This window comes from Dermochelys coriacea, chromosome 7 (genome assembly GCF_009764565.3).
Source record: "Dermochelys coriacea isolate rDerCor1 chromosome 7, rDerCor1.pri.v4, whole genome shotgun sequence".
NCBI classification, from domain to species: domain Eukaryota; kingdom Metazoa; phylum Chordata; order Testudines; family Dermochelyidae; genus Dermochelys; species Dermochelys coriacea.
In genome coordinates this window covers 118,143,617-118,165,507 of record NC_050074.1, presented here as the reverse complement: position 1 = coordinate 118,165,507, position 21,891 = coordinate 118,143,617, and the positions used below count along the sequence as shown (strand labels likewise).

Below are 21,891 nucleotides of genomic sequence, written 5' to 3'. Positions count from 1 at the left end.
AGTAAGAGTCAGTCCCTGCCCCAAAAGACAAGATAAAGATGGTAACCGTCAGTATCCATACAAAGAGCAGAAGCAACTGGGAGGGTCTGGTTTTTGTAGGTTTCATCAGAATGTATAAAGTGCTGTATATAGCTGGCCCAGTAGGGAAAATATTTCCTCTCTTTATTATAATTGTATGAGATGGTAGCTGAAAACCTCAGAGGTTTATACAGTGAAACTTTTTCACTTGGCAGAAAAAACAACTTTGCAGTTGAAAGGTGAACCCAGAATATGTAGGATTGAGAAAAAGGATGACACAGTAGTTTTTAATCTTCCATAGTCACACTACAAGGTATTCTAAATTCACTCTATCCCAACATCTTCCCCCTCCTCCCCCATAGCTGTTTGATTGGAAGCGGGATTAACATTGTGTAGTCTAGCCTGAATTTACAGGGCCTGATGATGTACTTACTATCTGCCCAAGCAAAATTGCTATGAATTTAAATGGCGAGTGAAGAGCAGTTCAAATTAAAATAAAATCAAGTCACTCTTTCCATTCCCCTTTATTGTTTAGAATTCAACTAGCACTAGGACCACAGCAGAGTCTCAAAGTCAGGAGGTCCCTTGATTCATTCAATCTCTCTCTCTCTCTCACACACACTCACACACACACACACACACTGCAACAAGGACAGTGGAACAAGAGAAGTCGGGGAAAGAGCTTTAAATTTTAAAGTTTGAATTTCCAAAAGCAATGGGGAAACGTGGCCGGCCAAGGAAAGAACTGAAATGCGAGGGTGATGTTTTGGATCCTTCTTTAGGTCAGCAGCAAGAAATGCCAGCAGCAGCAATGTCCAGGTGCCCATTCAGTGATATTTTCAACAGTAGTGGGGACTCCATGGAAAAGATCAACACTTTCCTGGAGAATGTGCAGATCTTGCTAGAAGCAGCCAGCTACTTGGAGAAAATCGAGAAGGAGAATAAAAGTAAGTTTTGGTTTGGTTCCCTTCCCCCTTCTGTTTTTCCTTAAAGAGGAAAAGAGCAGGAATGTTTGATGACAACAGAAAATGCGTATGAAGATGTAACAAAGAGAGAAAGCGACTTGGGCTCTGACTGCCAGACGAGACTAAACTGTTAGTTTCATGACAACCAGACAGTGATATTCGGAGGGGGCAGGGGCCAATCATTTAAAAATGCACCGAGTTTCTTAATTTAAAATCATGTGCGTAGGCTAAAGTTGATTTGGTTTTTTTAGTTGTTTTTTAAGACACCCAAGAACACTGGCCCACAATATTATGTGTATGTGTGTATATATAGGGGGAGAAAGAGAGACGCATGTTTTCATCCCAACCATAGTCCGATAAATACAAAGACAAGTGTAACATGCATCAAAAATGGACTAAACTAGGCTTTGAACGGGGAGGGGGGGAGCAGTTTGAAGCAAACTTTATGATCAAGCAGGGAACCAAATTATAAACAGTTCGAGATCTTAATTAAATATCTTGTGCATATTTCAACTGTCTCCTAAAGCTAAGGGAACGCTTTTATTTTCCTTTTCCACATTTTTTTAAAGCAGTCTGAACCGAATAACAAATTACTGGGGGCGGGGGGGGAATAATTATATGTAGTAAGGGATTTCCACCGCCACCACCTTGGGTAGTGTACTCGTCAGCAAAAAATAAATAATCCAGAACGATTCATACGTTTGCAACGTCTCTGAGCACAACTAATAGACAATATCAGCAGGAAATAAATAGCCTGGCTGGTGTTTAATCTAGCCTCACAACACTGAAGGTCAGCGAAGGAAAAAAATAAATGATCAGATGCACCGTGTCATCCTCCGCAATAAAAAAAAACAAACAAACAAACCCCCAACGCTAATCCAAACCTAGCTCCCTGCCGAATTAAGTTGTTGATCTTTATTTAAAGGGGGAATTGTTTGGCTTGGGGAAATGTTCCTTAGATAAAGTATCCCCGTCCCGTCCCCCCAGAAAAATGATCTTTGTATGTTTCAATCACAATTAAATCAGCCAAGCCTTTGTTGATCGCAGTCTCTTTTATAGGGAGTGGGGGAAGTGTGTGTATAAATAGAGAATTGTTTCCTAAAAGGATGGTGTAATAAGGCTTTTTAAAAAGAAGGGCTAATATCTCGGAATCAATGGAAGCTTGATGCTGGAATCAATCAATGGAATCAATGTTAGCTAATGCCTTGGCATCAATGGAAGTAGTTCTTGGGGGGGGGGGTGCACATACAAAATCAGTTTCGTCTCCCAAAACAAGGGGTCTTATACTGATCCAGGGCCGTTTCCCCAGTTTAGGGGAGTCACCAAAGTGGGGAAGGATAGTGTAGTTAACTGAGCGACACGACCTTGTTTTTATTTCTCTCTCCCCTACGCATGGGCACAGTCACGTAGGCAAGAAGCAAAACTAGCCAGGTAGCCAGTAGAAAAACGTGTGAGGTGGATGTCGCTATAAAGGACGTGGCTAGAGCGAGGTTAATCACTTTATTGGTCACCTCATTTCATTAGCGCAGGTGGTAGTGCAAGTAACTAGAATAACTGGATCAGACCTGCCTCCCAATCTCTGAATCAGGGCAAATTGCATGCAGTTCTCTACAACAACACACACTAAATATCCACCCAGACACTTATTTTTGACCCTGTTTTAGTTATTCCTCTTTCTTCATTTTGTTACGACTGTCAAAGAGTAATGGGAGAGGCACAGACTGAAGAAGGATCAATAGATTTGTGCAACTAGGATCCAGAAATATGGACTTGAGACACAATTGAAGATTCCCCTCTCATGATAGTCCTTCTCTGGTCTCTCTCTCTCTCTGGCATAAGACCATGCAAAATATTGTTACAGCCGCTGTCTGCTGAGAGATCTGGTGCATCTCCTGAAGGGCTGTAGGAATTATCTAGTATTATGCATTTGAAATATTAAATGTTAAACTACAGCCAGAAAATCCCACGTCCATCCCCAACACCTCTCTGGAGGCGGAGAAGGTATCTCTGCAGATAAAGCCTGCATTAAAGAATTAAATGTATTCTGCATGCTATGGGGAACTGGCTTGCTTAACATCCTAATATACAGCTAACAGCTTGCAAAAAGTACTTTTTTAAAAACAGGAGCCATTCTTTTTAAAGGGAACACTATCAAATTAATATTTTTTAAAAATACACACAAAAATCCCGTCTGTATTTACAACTGCAATCAGTACATATGATTTAAGAAAACCCAAAGCAACTACCCTTTGTGTGTCAATAATGCCTCAGATGATGAAAAGAGAGTGAATTGTTTCCTTTACATTTTTTTCTGCTGTTGGTTCACTCTTTGCGCTGTCTGCTTAGTTTGGACAATAAAATGAGGCTGACCAGTTTCACTATTTGTTCTTGATGCACTAGTCCAGTGCAGCGAATGTTTGGGTTGCAGGGCTGCCAGGGAAATGTTTACATCTACACCAAAGTCTATGGTCATTGAAACATATGTGTATATTTTTTCTAAGTTGGGTGACAATATTTCTATGCAGGAGGGTTTATTATTTTTTAACAAGACATAAATATTGGGCCTCAACTACTTGACTGTGTCCTTTCTTGTCCTACCCCTCTTCCAAAGTTTCTTTTGAGGGCGAGGCCACAATCCATTCTGCTGCCGCTGCCCCAGGTGCACTCTGTCTCCCTGCCTGTATCACAGCCTGCTCCCCTCATCAGTTGATCCTAGGCTCCTCCTCCCAATCGAAGCCACATGGTTTCCACATGGAGACAAACTCCTCATCTGACTGGACTTGACCGAACTTAACAGGCGTGGTTCTGGCTGGCCTCTCTGCCAATGGGAAGCGCCTGTGTCCTCCTTGACGTCACGCGTTGCTGAGCCTGGAGTTTAGTGGGTGGCACCAGCGGCAGAGCAGGGTGCTTGCTGGGAGTTGTAGTCAGATGATGTCATAGTCCCTGCTTAAAGTGGCAGGGACAACGCTGGACATTGTATTGCTCACTAAGTTAAAGTGGATTTTGTTATAACAAGGGAATGATAGGTGCCTGCCAAGGTGTACCCCAGTCCCATCCTGTTCTGTGCAGCGGGTTAGGACCATCAAGATCTTTATGTTAGTACAAAACAGGTGACAAAATGCTGCCTTTTGTAGTACAGCTGGCCTGCGTCCTTTTATGCTGCTTGTGCAACAAATCATGTTTATGCACCGTGTGTGTGCAAATGGTTCTTCCTCAAATGCACGATGCTCTTGTACTTCCGTTAGATGCATTTTATGGAGAGGGGGGAGTGAACTAGTTACGATTTTTGTGCAGAGAGAGAAAAACAGAGCACCCATCTGGTGGGATTCTTTTTCTGTCTTGTTAAACATGACCAGGATCGCTATTTAGGGAGGGCGGAGGGGACACTTGCCCCATCTCCCCCTGAGTTTCGTACATTTGGGTGAAGTTTACTGCAGGAGGGAAGATGCCGCCCCCATGTACCCTCTGCAGCAGCTTTCCCCCCCCACAGCTGCTGCTGGCCAAGCTGCTCTGACCAGGAGCCTGCCTCCTGATCCCTGTGTAGAGTCCACGTCCCCCTCCCCTGTACTCAGTCTCCGCTGAGCTGGGCTGGGGGGATAGGGAGCCTGTCTGTGCTGGTCGGTGCGTCAGGCCCAGGAGTGGGTGTTGGGAGGGAGGGGCTGCTGTACTGAACAAGCTTTCTCGCTCCTGAGAACTCAGCTTAAAGAGACAGTGCGCTGACACATACACACTCTCTCTTTCACATACACAATCTCTCTGACACACCCCCAACACACACACACAGGTGGTGTTGTTGTTACTTGGTACTACCTGTCCAAATGGGTAATGACAGTTTTCAGAGTAGCAGCCGTGTTAGTCTATATTCACAAAAAGAAAAGGAGTACTTGTGGCACCTTAGAGACTAACAAATTTATTTGAGCATAAGCTTTCGTGAGCTACAGTGAGCTGTAGCTCACAAAAGCTTATGCTCAAATAAATTTGTTAGTCTCTAAAATGGGTAATGTATTCTTTCAAAGATTACTGTACTGTTATTTTTCTGACTGGTCTGTCCATTTCATAATTTTATTTCCATTTTATGCTTAAATTTAATTCTTTGAATGGTGAGTTCTAAAATGCCTAACCTGTCCTAGATGGAGTAATTATCATTATTACTTTTATTACCATATTATGATTTGTTGCTCATTATTTAAAATAGTACAGTCAAATAATAATATCCTTCTAGAATGTAAATTTAGCTTATATTCACCTTAGCAGTGCCAGTTTTAAAAAAATTATCTAGTAAACATAACTTTAGACACCGTGCAGGTGGTTGCTTATTTTCAAATTTGTATATGTAGTTATATATATAAAATAACAAAATAATTCCACAAAAATAAATGTGGTTCCAAGTCTGATACTAATAGTAATGATGGAATCAAATGTTAGTGAGTCACATACATGGTTGTGACTGGTAAACATACATGCCTAAATAATAAATAAATTTCCGTTCTTAAAAAAAGAGGGAAAAAATGTAATCATTTATTAAAATTAAGTAAATATGTTTTTAGTGGTATGAAAAACAGTTGATTAAAATAAAGTATATAATGGCAGTAACACAGAGTGTGTCTGTTAGAGAAAGTAAGCACATTTTATTTATCTCTACTAAAGGTAATGTACAAAGTATCAAACTTAGGTTTCTGATATCTGTAGTAATGCCCCAAAACTGACACCCCAAGGCTTGGGAATATCTTGCTTTATTATCTCCTGATTGTTCTAAACTTACATATGAATTTAAAATATGGCTTTAATTGGTGTTTGTATACATTTTCCTTTCCTTATATAGGAATTAGATATAATGCTCCTGTCAGTTAATTTCTAAGTTATTATCAGCAAAAAAAACTAGTAGTCCTTGGAATCATAGTTAAAGTTGCCCGTCCCCCGTCCCCCCCCCAACGGTGCACCTGGACATGATCATCACTTTAAGAATCAAAACTAAAGTGTTCCCCCTCTTTATGAAATGCTTGCAGCACTCTGCTCTGCTTTCTGTTTGTTTTAATTTTGTGAAGCCCATTACAATGCTTGTGAATGGCACTATACAAATTAATTACCGTATATCTTCATTGAGAAGACTGTTCTTATTAGCGGTTGCTGTCATTGAGCAGCTGCACATTTGCCATGCAGTTTTTAATATAAGATGCCATTGTTTAGTAGGCACAGCTTTATCCATACAAGCTGCAAAAGAAAGTGATCATGTTTCAGAGAAGCTGCCTTTCTGTCAAAGCCACAGGGGGCATTAATTGAAAGCTGCATCTTCTAAGTGCTAAAATATGGTTTTGCTAATAATAAATGAAAGAACAAAGTGCATATTCATATTTTAAATAGCTAAAATCACTTATTTCTTTACATGTCAATAATTATTTTGCAATATGTCTCTACAAATGACAAGACATCTGAATATATAAACAATCTAGATATCGAGTAGGGAAAACCTACACAGTACCTAGCAAAAACTATTTCCTTATGTAAAAAACCCTGACAATGACTATTATGGGAATCAAATCTACTACTGCTGCTTTTTAAAAAAAATAAAAAACCTAGGATCTATCTTAAAGGGACACTGTCAAAATTATATATTTTTAAAACAGAGATTTTCTTACTCTTGTGGCTCATAACACCTAGTGGTTGGGGTGTTTTTTATCCCCCCCCATTTTTATAATTCTTATCAATTTCCTTGTTTAGTTTCTGCATTTCACTCAGCTGGGAACATGAAAATGGACAGGTCAGTTTCACTCTCTCAAGCACCATCTTGACACAAAACTGGAGGATTTAGGTTGGAGGAAACCTGATGGGGAATATTTATATCCAGAGAAAAAACAAACACAAACCAACAACCAAAGGAAAAATCCCTGTTTTCATTGAAATTTGCCATAATATTAATAATCATGAAAATATTTCTACTAGTAGTGGTGGGTTTTGCAAAAACTTTCAATTTTTTATATTTAGACCATCTAAATTTCAGGCCTAAACTCCCTTTCAACCAATGGTTCATTATTCAAAGAACTGCAACAACCCTGTGCTGTATTCTATTTGTAGTTCAAAATACGACTGTCATAAAACAGATGGATTGTGCAGTTAGTGTGTTGCTCTCAAACAAAGAAAAAGGCTACCTGAATTAGGAGATGATCTCTCAGCATTACAGGCCCTACTATACTAAAAGTGTAGAGGGAAGAGATGTATCTAAAAGTATATTCTCAGTCTTACTGGACAGAGATTTATGGTCTCAACTCAGATTATTACACCAAAATGATCCTATGTCCTTTAGCCTGCCAAAGCAGGAACTATTACTCTGTGCACCCTTTGCTGACCAGATGACAAAGGCATCGGTGATGTCTGCTCATGTATCTTCACAGCCTATACACACCAACCAGCAATAGCATAGGTGAAAAGAGCAGAAAGTGTGATGCTAATGATGGCTTTTGCAGCAAAATTCAAGGTAATAAACATCAACATGTCTCCCCTTCCCTGCATTGTGCTGATGTCACTAGACCTCTCCCACTCTTTTTGATCAGATTGTTATTATTTAATGGTTATATTATGCTAGCCTTTAAAGGACAACCAGGTATAGCCCCGTTGTGTTAGGTGCTGTATCATATAGAGTGACAGTCCCTGCCCCAAAAAGAAAAGGAGTACTTGTGGCACCTTAGAGACTAACAAATTTATTAGAGCATAAGCTTTCGTGAGCTACAGCTCACTTCATCGGATGCATTCATCGGATCCACAAGTACTCCTTTTCTTTTTGCGAATACAGACTAACACGGCTGCTACTCTGAAACCAGTCCCTGCCCCAAAGAGCCTACCCACTAAAAGATAAGGCATAGCAGATAGATGAGACAAACACACACACCGGAGTGAGTGAAGGAGATGGAATAACAAAAAATAATAGGAATTCTTAGCCAGCCAGGAGCAGCAATCACAACTCACCACCTGCCTAGCTGTTATCAGGTGGCAGTTTTCTCTATGCGTTATTGCAGAGGTGCATTTTGAGGAGTGCATGAAGGAGGGTAAGGTGGTGGCTTTATGGATTTTGCTGGGAATTTTCCTCATGTCGATGGGGAGAAAGCGTGATGGTGCTTGTGGGAGAGGTGGAGAGGCAGGTGATGGAGGCTGGCATCATGGGCAGAATGAAGGGCGGAATTAACCTCACAATAAGATAACAGGGCAGATAAGAGAAGCACTAAATTGTGAAGGGCTTTGAAAGTAATAAGACAAGGACAAGAAGTTTGCATCTGCAGTGGAAGAAGGGAAGCCAATGAAGGGAGTTTAATAGAGGGTAGCATAGTCAAAGCGCTGAGCCAGGAAGATGACCTCAGCAGTAGCAAGATCAAGTTTGCCAGCTATTCTTCTCTGTCAACATATGTTCCCTGCCTGACATACCAAACTAATTGATACGTAACTAATCATTACATAGATTTAAAACTCTGTCACAAACTTTCTTCACAGAGGATTAATAATTCAAGGGTATGGAGCCTTTCACCTGTAGGGCAGGTTGGTAGTGTGCTAGCAGTTCACTGACCTATGAGAAATGAGTTGATGGTTTCTCTGCAGTTCCCCCAGACATATTTATAATCGCAGACACCATCACCATGGTGATTAATAGCAAAGGAGTCAAGGATTGAATGGGCCATGTGGAGACTGAACTGCCTGTTTATTCCTATTGATGATCCTTCTAGGTCAGAGATGAGGTGTCCATGGAGCACTATAGAGATGGTGGCATCACCACTACCTGAGCTGCACATGTTCTTGGGCTAACCAGAGAGCTCCACAGTCCAGAACCTGTCACCAGCATTAAAATCCCTTATAGTGGTTAAATTCACTTTACTTTATTGAAGTTCTTAACTCTCCACAAAACAATGTGCACGAGGCAGCCATGTCTGGGTGTGCTATTGCTTCATTAGAAAGATCTGTTTCTCCATTTAATACACTGTATTAGAGCTAGTGAATATAACTGAGCTGTTATTTTTCCAACTGGGCTTCGGGAAATGAGTTGCACTGCTGACTGGCTGTTTGGCATAGTGCTCGCTACACCACCACCAAAAACTCAGGACCAACACATCTCGGTATGGGTTTCAAGATGACCTGTTCCTATCCTAGAAAGTTAACCCTGGTTTGAAAGGGGCAAAAACCTCCTGTGAAAAACGCCAAGGGCTATTTTCAGAAATCAAAGGTCTGCTGAGGGCAATCCTGTTGGCATATCGTAAACTCTGGAATTCTACGTTAAAGACGGTGACAACTGGAAATAAATTGCAGCATCCAAAAGTGGCTGAAAGACTGAAGACTAAATGCTCTGGATTGTGGAATAAAAAGACTGTTAGAAGGATGTAGAGTAAATTAAAATGATCTGTGTTAAACAACATGGGCCCAGCTCTGCACTAGCATGGGACTCCTCCTGATGTCAACAGGAGTCGCACAAGCATGCAATGACCTCATTTGATGTAATATCCACATATCTAATAGGTACAGAACACAATATGTACCATGCTTATTACACAAATGGCCACCTGTTGCGCAGCTCCTTTTCAAAGGCTTGAGTGCAAATGAACTATTTTTTGGGACACCAATGTCCTTGTTTGGATGCCTAGCAGAGGTATTCATTCATGGGACAGTTGACTTTATCCTCTGGCAGAAAATAACTACAACTTACTAGAAGCCTGGCTTTCAGTTGCTAGCTATGTTTACTGACCTTGCATGCTGGGAGTGGCTAACAAGTGACCTCAGAATTGTCCCTAGCTATTGAACAGTAATTTCTAAGGTAGAAGAAAATTGATCCCTGAAGGTGAGTCAACAGCATCCTTTTAATGCAACTCCTCCCATTGGCTGTTACTCTTTTTACCATACAGAGGTAACGATGCAATATATATTGCCAAGCTGTACTTAGCAAAGATAGAATTTTTAATTTCACTGTGTGCACAACTCCCATTGAATCAATGAGAGCTTTACATATGGCTCAAGGGCCGTTAATGTGGTCTTAGAGCTTAAAGCAGGGGCGGGCAAACTTTTTGGCCTCAGGGCCAAAACTGTATGGAAGGCCAGTTAGGGGAGGCTGTGTCTCCCCAAACAGCCAGGCATAACATGGCCCCCCGCCTCCTATCAGACCCCCCTGCTTCTTGCCCTCTGATGGCTCCCCTGGGACTCCTGCCCCATCTACCACCCCCTGCTCCCTGTCCCCTGACAACTCCCGGACGCCCCCCCACCCCTGACTGCTCCCTGCTGCCCCATCCAATCCCCCTTCTCATTCCTGACTGCCCCCCCCCGGGACTCCTGCCCCATCCAACCCCCTTGTTCCCTGCCCTGTGACCGCCCCAACCCCTAACCACACCCCCGAACTCCCCTGCTCTCTATCCAACCCTCCCTGCCGCCTGACCACACTGTCTGGAGCACCAGTGGCTGGCGGCGCTTCAGCCGCACTGCCCAGAGCACCAGGTCAGGCTGCGACTCTGCAGCCCCGCTGCCCAGAGCATTGTGCCAGCAGCATGGCACGCTGAGGCTGCGGGGGGGGGGAGGGAGGGGAAACAGCGCTGGAGGGGCTGGGGGCTAACCTCTCAGGCCAGGAGCTCAGGGGCCAGCAGGAGGGTCCCACGAACCAGATGTGGCCCGCGGACTGTAGTTTGCCCACGTCTGACTTAAAGCAATATAGTCAATGGAGTAGTATAGAGCTCTTCTTCCAGCCAGCTAGCAAGGAGGCTCCATCCATTCCTCCCAGATTTTGATCTGGCCACAGTGATTTATGCATTGGTCACCTCCAGGTTGGATTATTGTGCCTCACTCTGTCTGAGCCTCTTAACAAAGTTCATGAGGAGGCTACAGCAGGAGAAATACAACAGAGCACTCAAAGGTAAAATCCTAAACCAAAAAGACCACTGCAAATTGATCATACTTCTCAAGGGTAAAGCACTTTGAGAACCTCTGAAGAAATGCCCTATTTACCCATATTCAGAGGTTAGCTTTCTTGCATTTTACATTAGGCTCTCTCTTCTTGAATTAACATCCTTTTTTAAGCAAGATCCTGCTCTTACCTAGCTTTGCAGTTGGATCAATCAAGGCAAAAGTCAATCAAGTGACTTGACCAAAGTCATGGACTCAGCTTGGATTAGAATAACCCGTGGAGGAGTGCAAGTCTAAAAGCAAAGCAAAGCATCATTTTCCAATCTACTCGAAACTGGCAGTTGAAAAGCCTATCTGGCTTTGGGTTTTTTTTCTTGCTGACCTGCTGTGAGATGTCCTATTGACACTTTGGCCTGGATCCTCAAAGATATTTAGGCTCCTAACTTCCACAGAAATCAACTTTTGAGGAGCTGAACCTTTCTGCCTTTTCCAGTCAAGCTGTACAGAATTAGATTTCATGTTTAGGTCCAACAGCATTATTTTTAACTCTTTACAACTGTAGCCTGTTGGAGGGACAGTGTATCACAAGTAGTGTAACCCAGAGGAGACTCAATCCTCTTTTGAGATGGGGTTCTAAAAGATCCGGAAAAGGTGAAGGTGTTTGTGTCATACCTTGCAAGAGAATGTTCAAGAGTGGAAACACAAACCATATTTTAAGGGCACCGTAAGTCTTTTATTGAATGCACTGCAACAACTAGAAGGATGCACGTGGCAGGCTGTGCTTGGAAAGTCCTCCAATCAGGTGAGAGAAATTCTGCCTCATGCAGTGTTTAAAACTATCAATAAAAGAGGGGTGACTTTGTAGTTACGGTCCTCAGTGGCATGCAGGAGAATTGGATGTTAGTCCTCCTAGCCTCTTGTTCTGCAGGCCACCAAGAGCTGTAAGTGCTACAGAGGTAAGCCCCTCAAACATTTTGTGTTCAAGCCCTATTGATCACTGGTGACCCCTCTGGATCCTGTCCACTCCTCCTTGGTCACAAGAGTGGTGGTTCTAATATAATGCTTGAAAGGCAGGATTAAAAATCAGAGGATTGAAAGGCAGGATTAAAAATCGCAGAGGATTGTTAGGAGCTTCAAATATTGCCCCTTTGCCCCTGCAGAATATGTATTGTTAAAATACAAAGGAATAGTTGTATGTCAGCTGTGGCAAACGAGAGACGTTCATATATAATATTGCCATTTCTGTGGTCTTTCTGGAGATTGCAGTAACTATTGGGAGAGAAGGGGTTAATAAAATAAAAAAATATTCAGAGCAGGGATGGAACACCAATTGATTTTAACCAAAAAATAATAGTCCATGTTTAAGATTTATTTCAGGTTTGCAAAGTACTGTATTTTCTAGGGCCTGGGGTCTGGTGGTTAGAGCCAGGGATCGGGTATCAAGGTTCATGAGTGTGTGACCTTGAGTAAATCATGTAAACCTTCCGTGCCTCAGTTTACCCATCTGTAAAATGGGGAGAAGAAAATCTAAAGCCATGGGATCTTGTGAAGCTTAATTAATTACTTATTGTAAAGCACTAAAAGATTTCCTCATGAAAGGTTCTAGATTAGTTCAAAGTATTAAGTATTATTACTATAAACCACATCTATTCTACTTGGTTAAAATAGTAAGGCAGCATTTCAGATATAAATATTAACTGATTCCTGCACTGCAGACTTCTTCTTGGATTCAAATTGTTGCTAAGGAGGAGGGAAAGGACATCAGGGAGAAGAACAAATCCATTATTAAGGCTGGAAATGGAGGGCTGCCGAAGTGCCATTTAATAAAATGTAAAAAGCCCCTTTCTAAAGGGTGAAGCTGCAGAACACAATGAAATGAATCACAGCTGCCAGAGGAGATGCCAAGCAGCAAGCACTTATAACTAGAAAACTGTACTTAGAGATCATCCTGAGCCACTAAATGAAATGATCACACTGTCCCCTAAAATACCCTTTCCTCTTCCCCTCACCAGCTTTGCATGTGTATTGCTTGACTACATTTTAATTTGACTTTGGATTTTTAGTTGGTATCAATGTATATGACATCAAGCAACCCTAACCTTCTCAAGGAAGTTGCCTCATGTCATTCATTTTCCACCCACATTTGTCTCCATCTCGTACAAATCTGGCATTTTTCAGACTGACCCTACCCACAGTAGGGCTTGAGATGACAGCTGAAATCCTCTTCAAATGCTGCTGTAACACAGCTTGCATACTTCTCGAATGCTCCTCATTCTGAAGGATGTCCTGTGTTTTTTTTTTGGCCCCAAATTTACCTTTACCATGCACAGACTTCTCTCAGGTTAATTTAAATTATTAGCATTAGAAATACTGACTCATGACACTGAGGCTATAGTCAATGTTCGGGTCCAAGAACTGATCCCACATAGCTCTATGTACAATCTCCCCTGCAATTGTTTGATCACACTACCGCATTCTTTTGTTTCTCTTATTTTGTCTTTGCTCCCACTTTGTGGAATGTGCATTTCAGATGACTGAGAGAGAAGTTTGTGTCCACACATGCCACAGCATTCTCTTTGCAACCCACTGCTGGCTCCCTCATTTTAATTCAACTGTAAGTCCCACCTTGGGCAAGCTGAAAAGCTGCTCAAAGTGAATAATTATTAAGGCCCAAGTCCTGCAATCAGACCAGTGTAGGACAACTGCATTTGTGTGGACCCCTAATGATTTTGCATGGATATAGGAATTCAGATTAATGGAACAGATTTCAGGATCAGGGCCACAGAAGGTGAAACTGGATGTTATTTGTTTCTTAAGGGTCCTACCAGCAACCAGCTGAAGTGGTGATCGGAGGAGCTCTGAGGGAACTAAACTAATGCAAAATGGTATGGGGAAAATTCTCCTAGAAACGTTTAGACAACCAAGAATCAAGATGCTGAATTATTTGATACAGTGAGACACTTTTTAAAAAAAGAGTAATATTATTTAAAAACTCCTTAATTTGTTTTTAAAATCGTATCTAACCACCCCTGCCCCCCATTTATATCTTAGCACTATATGCAAATTTGGTCATGCAGTAGAGGGTCATAATACAAGACTATAATAAAAAGAGTTAGATCATTGAGTTCATAAGCTTGTGAGGTCGACGATGTAATCACCTGATGTAGGAACCCTATAAATATTGAATTGATACTACATTTGACCTGAGGCAAAAGGCTATTTCAAAGTCATTTAACAGTGACACAACAGAGCCTTTTCCCCTTTAGATTTTGCTAGATTTATTTGGAGGTTATAGATTTAGAAGGGAGCAATATAATAAGCAAAAAGTGGCATTGCCTAGCTCAGGAAGGTTGACGGGTGAAAAACATTTTGCTAACTCTCATGATATTTGCTGTTTTTGTTATAGCCCCAGCTCCTGGAGTCAAGCGATGATGTAAGAATCTCAGCTTTCATTTAAAAAATGAAAGGCCTCCCAGTTGTGGAGGAAAGCTTGAAAATGTGACCTCAAAAAGTAGAAGACTAATAAAAAGAATCAAAATTTGTCTTATTTTAAAAATCTGTGAAATGGCAAATGAGCCAAATGAGGGTAAAGAAACTAAACCCACATTATTTCACATTCTCTCGTCTTCACTGTTGACAACTTTTTTTATTTTTTTGAGAGACTTGGGATGTTTTGTTTCAAGTGCCTGCTCCTTCAGAAAATTCATTTGGTGACAATCTCAGCTTTCATTTTAAAAAAATAAGTTTCTAGCCCCCATGGTTGTGGAGAAATGCTTGAAAATTTAACTTAGATGCATCCTAAATACTCAGAAATCAGAAAGCAAATAAGCCCAGTTAAAAACAACAACATGATTTTTACGCCGTTCTAATGGGGAGGGGGGGTCAAACTGATGACTTTTGGACATTTGGGGTTGGCAATACTGCATCTGCTCTGCGCCATGTCTTTCATTTTGGGTCTTTGTCCAACTTCTAAGGCTGGCGTTACACATTCAGTCATTAGCAGATTTCAAGCTCCCCCATAGTAACCTTAAAAGATGCTGGCAAAGTTTCAAGTTCTGCACACTTAACATGATCGTTTGTCACTGTTTACAAAAAAAAGGAACATTAAAATATATATTTTTAAGGGCACTGAGTATAATAGACAATGGGCTGCAGAGCCTGTGCACCAGTGACTCTCTCCGTGGTGTAACACTGCTGCTACTTAGCATATGTATAGTGCTTCAAATGTACAAAACACTGTAATATCATCATGTAGCGCTACTTTGCTCTTCTGTGTCACCTTTTACATGTTGATCTCAAAGCACTTTACACACATCAAAAAACTAAGCCTCGCAGAGCTATATGAGGTAGGTAAGGTATTTGCCCCTATTTTGCAAATGGGAATGAGGGACAGAGCAACCAGTTTACCAATGTCATGCAGCAAGTCAGTCATATCATAGCTGTGGCTAAAACCCTGATATCCTGACCCACAGACACATGTGCTAAACCTGTTCTGTATCTAAGTAGCAGGGAAGCTGAAGGGTATGAAGAAAAGGGCTATTAAAAAACACCACCATCATGAAAGAAAAATAACCCTACAGAGGTCCTGCAGCTTTGGTTCAAATCTAAATTCCTCTTATTATAAAATACTAAATCAACCACTCTAGGCCTGATTCTTCACTGTCTTGTACCTTGTAGTATTTCAGAGCTGTCCAAAGCAGATGTAAAATGCGACCATTCTGATTTAGTAGCATTCTGAACCCACTTTGTACACTCTGCTTTAGTGGTGTTATAGCAGTTAGCCTACTCATGTGGAACACTTGGAGTGTTTTTAAGGGCAGGGACACGGTTGTCTGAAAGTCACTCCTGTCCGGTGTTTGTCACGTGGACTATGTGAAATGAGTTGGTGATTCTTAGTCAAATTTCCCAACGCACAAGAAGAACTATGTTCAGTTCTTGGCTCTGACAGAGGCTCCCTGTGTGACATGTCATGTAAACCTCTATCTTGCAAGCTGCTTCGTTTCAGCATAACCCTGTCTGCGTGGATCCCTTTTAGGCTCCGCCCATTCAGAGGAGTTTGCAGGATCCGAGCCTTAACTCTCTGAGCCTGGGTTTCTCATCTGTACGTCCCTTCTCCTACTCTGTGGCCCTTCTGTCTATTTCGAATATACGCTAAAGGGATAGAAGATCTCTTACTTGGTGTTTGAACTTCAGTCATGTACCAGACCCCCCCCCCCTTCCTCCCCGCATCATGAGACTTGATTAAAAATTACAAATGTTTTAAAAAAATAACTTTGGGGGAAATTGTGCTTGCCTTTGAGCTTTATTTGAGCATAAGCTTTCGTGAGCTACAGCTCACTTCATCGGATGTTGAGCTGTAGCTCACGAAAGCTGATGCTCAAATAAATTTGTTAGTCTCTAAGGTGCCACAAGTCCTCCTTTTCTTTTTTGCGAATACAGACTAACACGGCTGCTACTCTGAAACCTTTTAGCTCTGGAGCGTTAAGGGGTGGGGCATTTTCAAACTCTTCTCTTCCTCCTCCTTGAGAAGGGCTAGCAGCGTGTGTTTTTTAAATTAAAAATGCAAGTTGCAATTCTTACATAATCCCAGGACTCCGGGAGCTGATGCTTTAAGAAAACCAGTCAACCGGGCCAGAGTCAGCACCCCCCTTCTGCCTACAGCCCCTAGCCGGCCGGGGCAGCTAAGCAATGCAAGGAAGGTGCAAATCCCAGCTAGAAAGCCCGTTGAGACCCTGGCTGCCGTCATTCCTGTTGAGGGCCTCAGCAGCGCGCAGGCCCCAGTGGAAGTTACCTTCTCGCCCGCCTCGAAGCGGGACTGCCTGAAGCGCGTCCGCGGGGTGGCCCTGCCGGGGCGGGCCCCTTTCACTGGCACCAGACTAACCCGGGATTAAAGCACGTGACGGCCGGTAAGGGGCAGAGCGCGCCAGCCTCCCCTCAGCGGGCGCGGGAACGCACAGCACGGCCAACGGCCGCCCCCGGCGCGCGCCTGGCTCGGCCCCGACAGGCTGGAGAGAGGCGGGAAGAGACACGCTTCCCACAATGCATCGCGGCGCCCTCTCCCGCGAGGAGGAGGCCGGGAACTACATTTCCCAGGCGGCTGTGGGGCAGCGGCGGTCGTGAGTCCCCTCCCCCTCCCGTGGTCGCTCGCCGGAGGTAAACAAACTGCGAGAGGCCGACGAACGCCGCCGCAGGGCTCTGCTGTGGGGCGCCGAGGGGACGGGCCAGGGCCAGGAGCAGAAGCAGAAGCAGAAGCAGAGATGTAGGGGCAGGACCGAGGCTAGAAAGGAGGCAGAGTGTGGGGCAGGAGCAGGGCTAGGGAAGGCTGAGAGTGGGTGTGAGGCAGGGTTAGGAGTGGGGGGGGGAGGGGCAGTGTGTGGCGGGAGGGGGAGGGGCAGGACTAGGACTAGGACTAGGACTAGGACTAGGACTAGGACTAGGACTAGGGGTATTTGATTCTCTGTTATTACACGTTATTCCTGCCCCAGTGGATCTCTGGAGGCAGCAGGAGACGGGACTGTGCCCCAGTCCTGTGTGGCTCCCCCATCCTTCCCTCCCTGAAGGAGACGTATCCTGGGGACGCTGTCATTGATGTGAAGAGTCCAGATCTCGGGGAGAGAAGGAGCTCTGTCACCGCTCCCCTTGGCAGCTCCTGGTGCCTCAGGTGGAGGATTGGGGTGTGGTGGTTCAGGGCTGCAACCCCCCTCCCCAAGCCACCTACCTGGGGGCCATGGAGCAGGTGCAGATGATCAACATCCAGCGGCTGCTGGAGGCGGCAGAGTATCTGGAGCGAAGGGAGAGAGGTAATGGGGGGAGGGATGCTGGGGTGACAGCTCCCCAGGGAAGGACTGGGGTTTGGGGGAGAAGGGGAAGGGAGGGCTGTGGTGAGAGAATCCCATGTACGGAGGGGAAGCACCCTGAGGGTTGGTGGTGAGAGATTCCCCATAGAGGCAGGGAGATTGAAGAGGTGGGAATAGGGGTGAGGGGCTTCCATGGATGTTGGGGTTGGAGTTGGAGATCCCTGCGGAAGGGGGAAGATTGGGGGGAGCACGCCTGGTATGAAGGGTTCTTGGGGATTGGGGTGAGCTCCCCACAGAGAGAGATGGGGAAGGTCTGGGGCTACAGAGAGCCTGAAAACACAATGGGAAATGCCTATTTTACACTATGTCCAGGTCAAACAGCTTGAGCAATGACCAGGGACCAAGCTGCCCAGGCCATTGTGTCAGCTTTCAGTGTTTTCTGGGATCCTCTCCTCAAGGTTTACAGGGTCTTAAACCTCCTCCCCTGGTACTGGGTTAATAGTCCCTATCTCCCACGCTGATATGGCTCTAATCCCTTTCTCACACAGAGTTCTGCCTCCCTCCTGGTTATTGCAGATCACTTGTTCTCCCTCCCTCTTCCCCCCTCCTCCCACTGGGTTATTTCATGCCTCTGGCCTTCCTTCCTTAGGTCATTGAGTTCAAGTGAATGAACCTTTCTTCACCGGTTTCTCTCATCTGTTGATTTTTGTGCAGAGTGTGAGCATGGCTATGCCTCGACCTTCCCCTTGTTACCAAGCCCTGGACTGCAGGATCCAAAGCCAATGCGGAGGCTGAGCCGTGTGAGAAAACACAGCAGCGGGGGCAGCAGTACAAGCACTGCCAACAGGTACCACACTGGGAGGCAGGGATGGGAAGTCATGGGGTTCAATGAAACCCGGGGCTGGGGGAAAAAGGGGAGATGAGATGAAAGCTCCTGGCTGGAGACCGTTGTGCCTGCTACTGAGAGATACCTTGCTGGAAAACTGGGGGGAAAACACAGGGGGATCCAGAGCTGACAGCTGCCATGTTAGGGACTTGACGCTGGGAGCAGAGGAGGCTCAGGGGGGCTGTAGGTGGCTTGGCACCGCCACCTGATTCCACACCATGATCTTGAAGCTGGAAAGAGCGGGAGCATAGTGAGATCTTGGGCAGGGACAGCAATATTAATATGGCCAATAGGTGTCCCCTCTCTCTTCTCTTATGTTTTATGCTACCTTCCTATCTCAGAAGTTTGCTGCATTTCAGCAGGTAGACAGCAAGTGTAGTACTTTGGGATTGTAATGATAAATTTCAGGCAGAGGAAGGAAATAACATCTCCAAAATGGTACTGGATATTTACTAAATCAGCATCGCGTAAAACAACAGAGTGGCATAACTGGCTTCTATACATGACACGCTAAACTAGATACTAGAAAATCTCTGGCTGTCTTTCACCCAGATTACTGGGTTTCAGAAAGTTGGGGTTTCAGTCTCCTTTCCATAAGAAGCTCCCTGCTTTCTGACTGCCAATCACAGAATTTAGGAATTTACTCTTTTATAGGAGACCATGTTGCGTTGGTTGCTGGCCTGGTAAATCTAGGAGAGACAACTAGCTGCAGCCCTAACATGTTACCTCTGATTCATTTCTGCCATCTTCTCTTCCTTCCAGCTGAGATTTAACTCTTTTTCTGTTACTTTCTCTCATCCCTGGGAGAGTGGACCATTCTCACTGGGACCTCTTAGGATGAAGATGCTACAGAAATGTAAAGAATTAGTATTAAAACAGGGAATTTCCAAACTAGCTATATAGTCTTCAAACAGAGCTCAGCCTTACTACAACGAGGCTTACATGATATGTAAAATGAAGGAGGGCTCTTCAAGTGATAGAGCTTTCCCAAGGGCATGGGGAAGGGGTAGTAGATTGGGGTGCTCTTGTGTATTCTCTTCTATTTTCCACACTCCACTTCCCACATGCTTGGTAATAATGTGTCTGGGAGTAGTGTTGGAACTACTTGTCACAGCCAAGGTTTCCTTATCGGAATCAGCATCATCCTGGACGGTTTCCTGTGGTTGAGAGAGGAGTGTGTTTTAGTTTGCTTCATTGCATAGCTGTACAATCTTTTCCCTGTTGATTTCAGTGCAGTTCTGTTTATATTTCTGCTGCGTTTTGATTCTAATCCCAAATCTACGGTAACGTCTGCCTGTGCTGGAAAATTATTGTGAGTGCAGTATTAAGATCTGTTTTCTACCCTACATAGAGTGGGTCCATGGAGCCCCAAAGTTTCCCCTCACTTTTTTTCCTCCTGCATCACTTTCCTTCAAAGGCCTTTGTCATGGCGACCTTCCCTCTGATGAAGAGGGCTAGAAGCAGATCCCCTGGGAGCTTCTTAGCACCAGTGCTTGCATCTTCTATAGAGTTGTGAAAAGCACTCCTCTCCTGGGGTTTGATTGCTCTGAATACCTTGCCAGTAGCGAGCCCTGATATGCAGCCCTCATGTGGGAGCATATGTTATTAGACCAGTATGCTTGTGGACAGACATGGACAAAATAAAAATCTCTGAGGCCACAAGAAAATAGAGACAATGTTTTGTAGCCTTATTTAATGCCTCCTTTGTATGCTTGGTACAGAGGACAAAGGCTTTTTGGGATGGTGGGGGGGGTTGTGGTCTTAACATGAAGTATGTTGGCTCTCTCTTTGATATTTGTAAAGCTGTTGCATGCATGAGAGCTTGTCATGAACTGGCTGGGGTATGTGTCTAATAGTGCCCTTTACTGGATGGAATTGGACCTGCTTAATTGTATGTCGGAGGCCTTATACTGCTGATGGATAGGCTTGGCAGAATTTGACTCTTTTATAATTAAGATGGATTATATCAATGTTTATTTTTAAGCATTTTTTCAGCGTTTATCTAGTCAGATTTTCACAGTTGCACAAAATTATGGATTTTAAGCATTTTTTAAAATTTTTATCAATTACAGTTTTCAGTTGCAGGAAATTATGGAGGTTCAGACAGTGGGGGGAGGGAGGCAGAAAATATTTAACATCAGCAGATGTAGAGATACAAAAAGTGAAAGCTTTATAACCATTAAAACACAAATTGTCAACATCATATGTCAAAGGATACAAATTAAATAGCCTTAAATCAAACTCAAGCACCATATTCCTTATTTTGCCTGTAGGTAAATTTCAGTGATCATTGCTGGAAATATTTTTTCATCAGTGTGTCCGTGTATGGTGTAATCCACATTTATTGATTAAAAATCTAGTCTGTGTAGAGTAACTGTCTAGTCAAGTCGTCTAAACTTTGGTATTCAAAGCTGGTACTAGTTTATGGGTAAAAACTTAAGTTCTGGGGTGGTGTTTTGTTTTGGTTTTTTTGTTTTGGTTTTTTAAAGATTATTTTTCTCATGAGATGTGCAATCTATTTATTGTAACAAAAATATGGGAAGTCCTGTAGGTGAATGCCCAGTGTTGCATTTTGAAATCTAAAGTACGATTGACAAAAAGTTCTCTCAAGCACATCTAATGAAATACACAGAATTTGTTTTGCTTACTTTGTGTGTCTTTAAATTAGGACACTTTGGTTCATTTAAAAAAAACCATGCAGGGCTAGATGGCAGAAAGTTCTACAGATTCTGGGTGTTCTTGTTTTCACTGGATGAAAAATACATATAGTTAAAATCCAAACATTATCCTGCAACATCTGCAACCCAGACATTGTAGCTGTTTCTTTACAGCATGTTCCATCCTGTCTTGGTACAGTTACTAGAGAAATACAGAAGAGTGTAGAGCCAGCCTATAGGAGGGGTGATGCAGTCTCTCTTTTTTAAAAAAATATACAAGTTCTTCTAAAGTGTGAGAGTTTTTTAATATTATACCTCAAATGTAAATAAAATAATGAAGAAAAACATTCTCTCTGTATATAATGAAACAAAAAAGGGAACAAACAAAGGTGAGGTTCTGTGGCCTCTTGAGCCATTTCCTTGCCCTAGTGGCAAATGTGTGGTGACAATGACGTCATTTAGAATGTTTGGGGCACTGCATTGGCATTGCAGCCGTATAGCTGTCTAGCTGTGGTGGAAATGGGAGTTGCTGGACCTGAAAGAAGTGAAGTCCTTTTTTTAGATGATAATACATAAACAACCCGATTCAAAGCCCATTTCAGTTATTGGAGTTTCTCCACTAACTGAAGTGCGCTTTGTTTCCACCCCATTGTGTGGAAAGCCCCTCATATTCGACATGAAGCAGTGATGTTCCTGGAATTCAGTAG

At 43.3% G+C, this 21,891-nt stretch overlaps 1 protein-coding gene and 1 long non-coding RNA gene across 5 annotated transcripts in view; one reads left to right on the top strand and one right to left on the bottom strand.

The window, feature by feature from the left end:
• Window positions 1-527: 527 nt before the first annotated feature.
• Window positions 528-16,883, bottom strand: LOC122461145. Its single transcript, XR_006282911.1, has 3 exons — window positions 16,726-16,883; window positions 6,071-6,194; window positions 528-933 (listed from the first exon to the last, which is right to left on the bottom strand). It is a non-coding gene; the product is annotated as an uncharacterized LOC122461145 (long non-coding RNA).
• The window catches only part of MXI1 (MAX interactor 1, dimerization protein), a 90,995-nt gene continuing 69,837 nt past the window's right edge, over window positions 734-21,891 (top strand). For 2 of the 4 annotated variants that reach the window (XM_043519472.1, XM_043519471.1), the window contains exons 1-2: window positions 734-965; window positions 18,356-18,488. In XM_043519472.1, coding sequence (XP_043375407.1) covers window positions 734-965; window positions 18,356-18,488 — 365 coding nt within the window. Of the gene's footprint in view, window positions 966-17,243; window positions 17,645-18,355; window positions 18,489-21,891 lie in introns of those variants that run through there. The other 2 variants (XM_043519473.1, XM_038411633.2) reach the window with 2 other exon arrangements.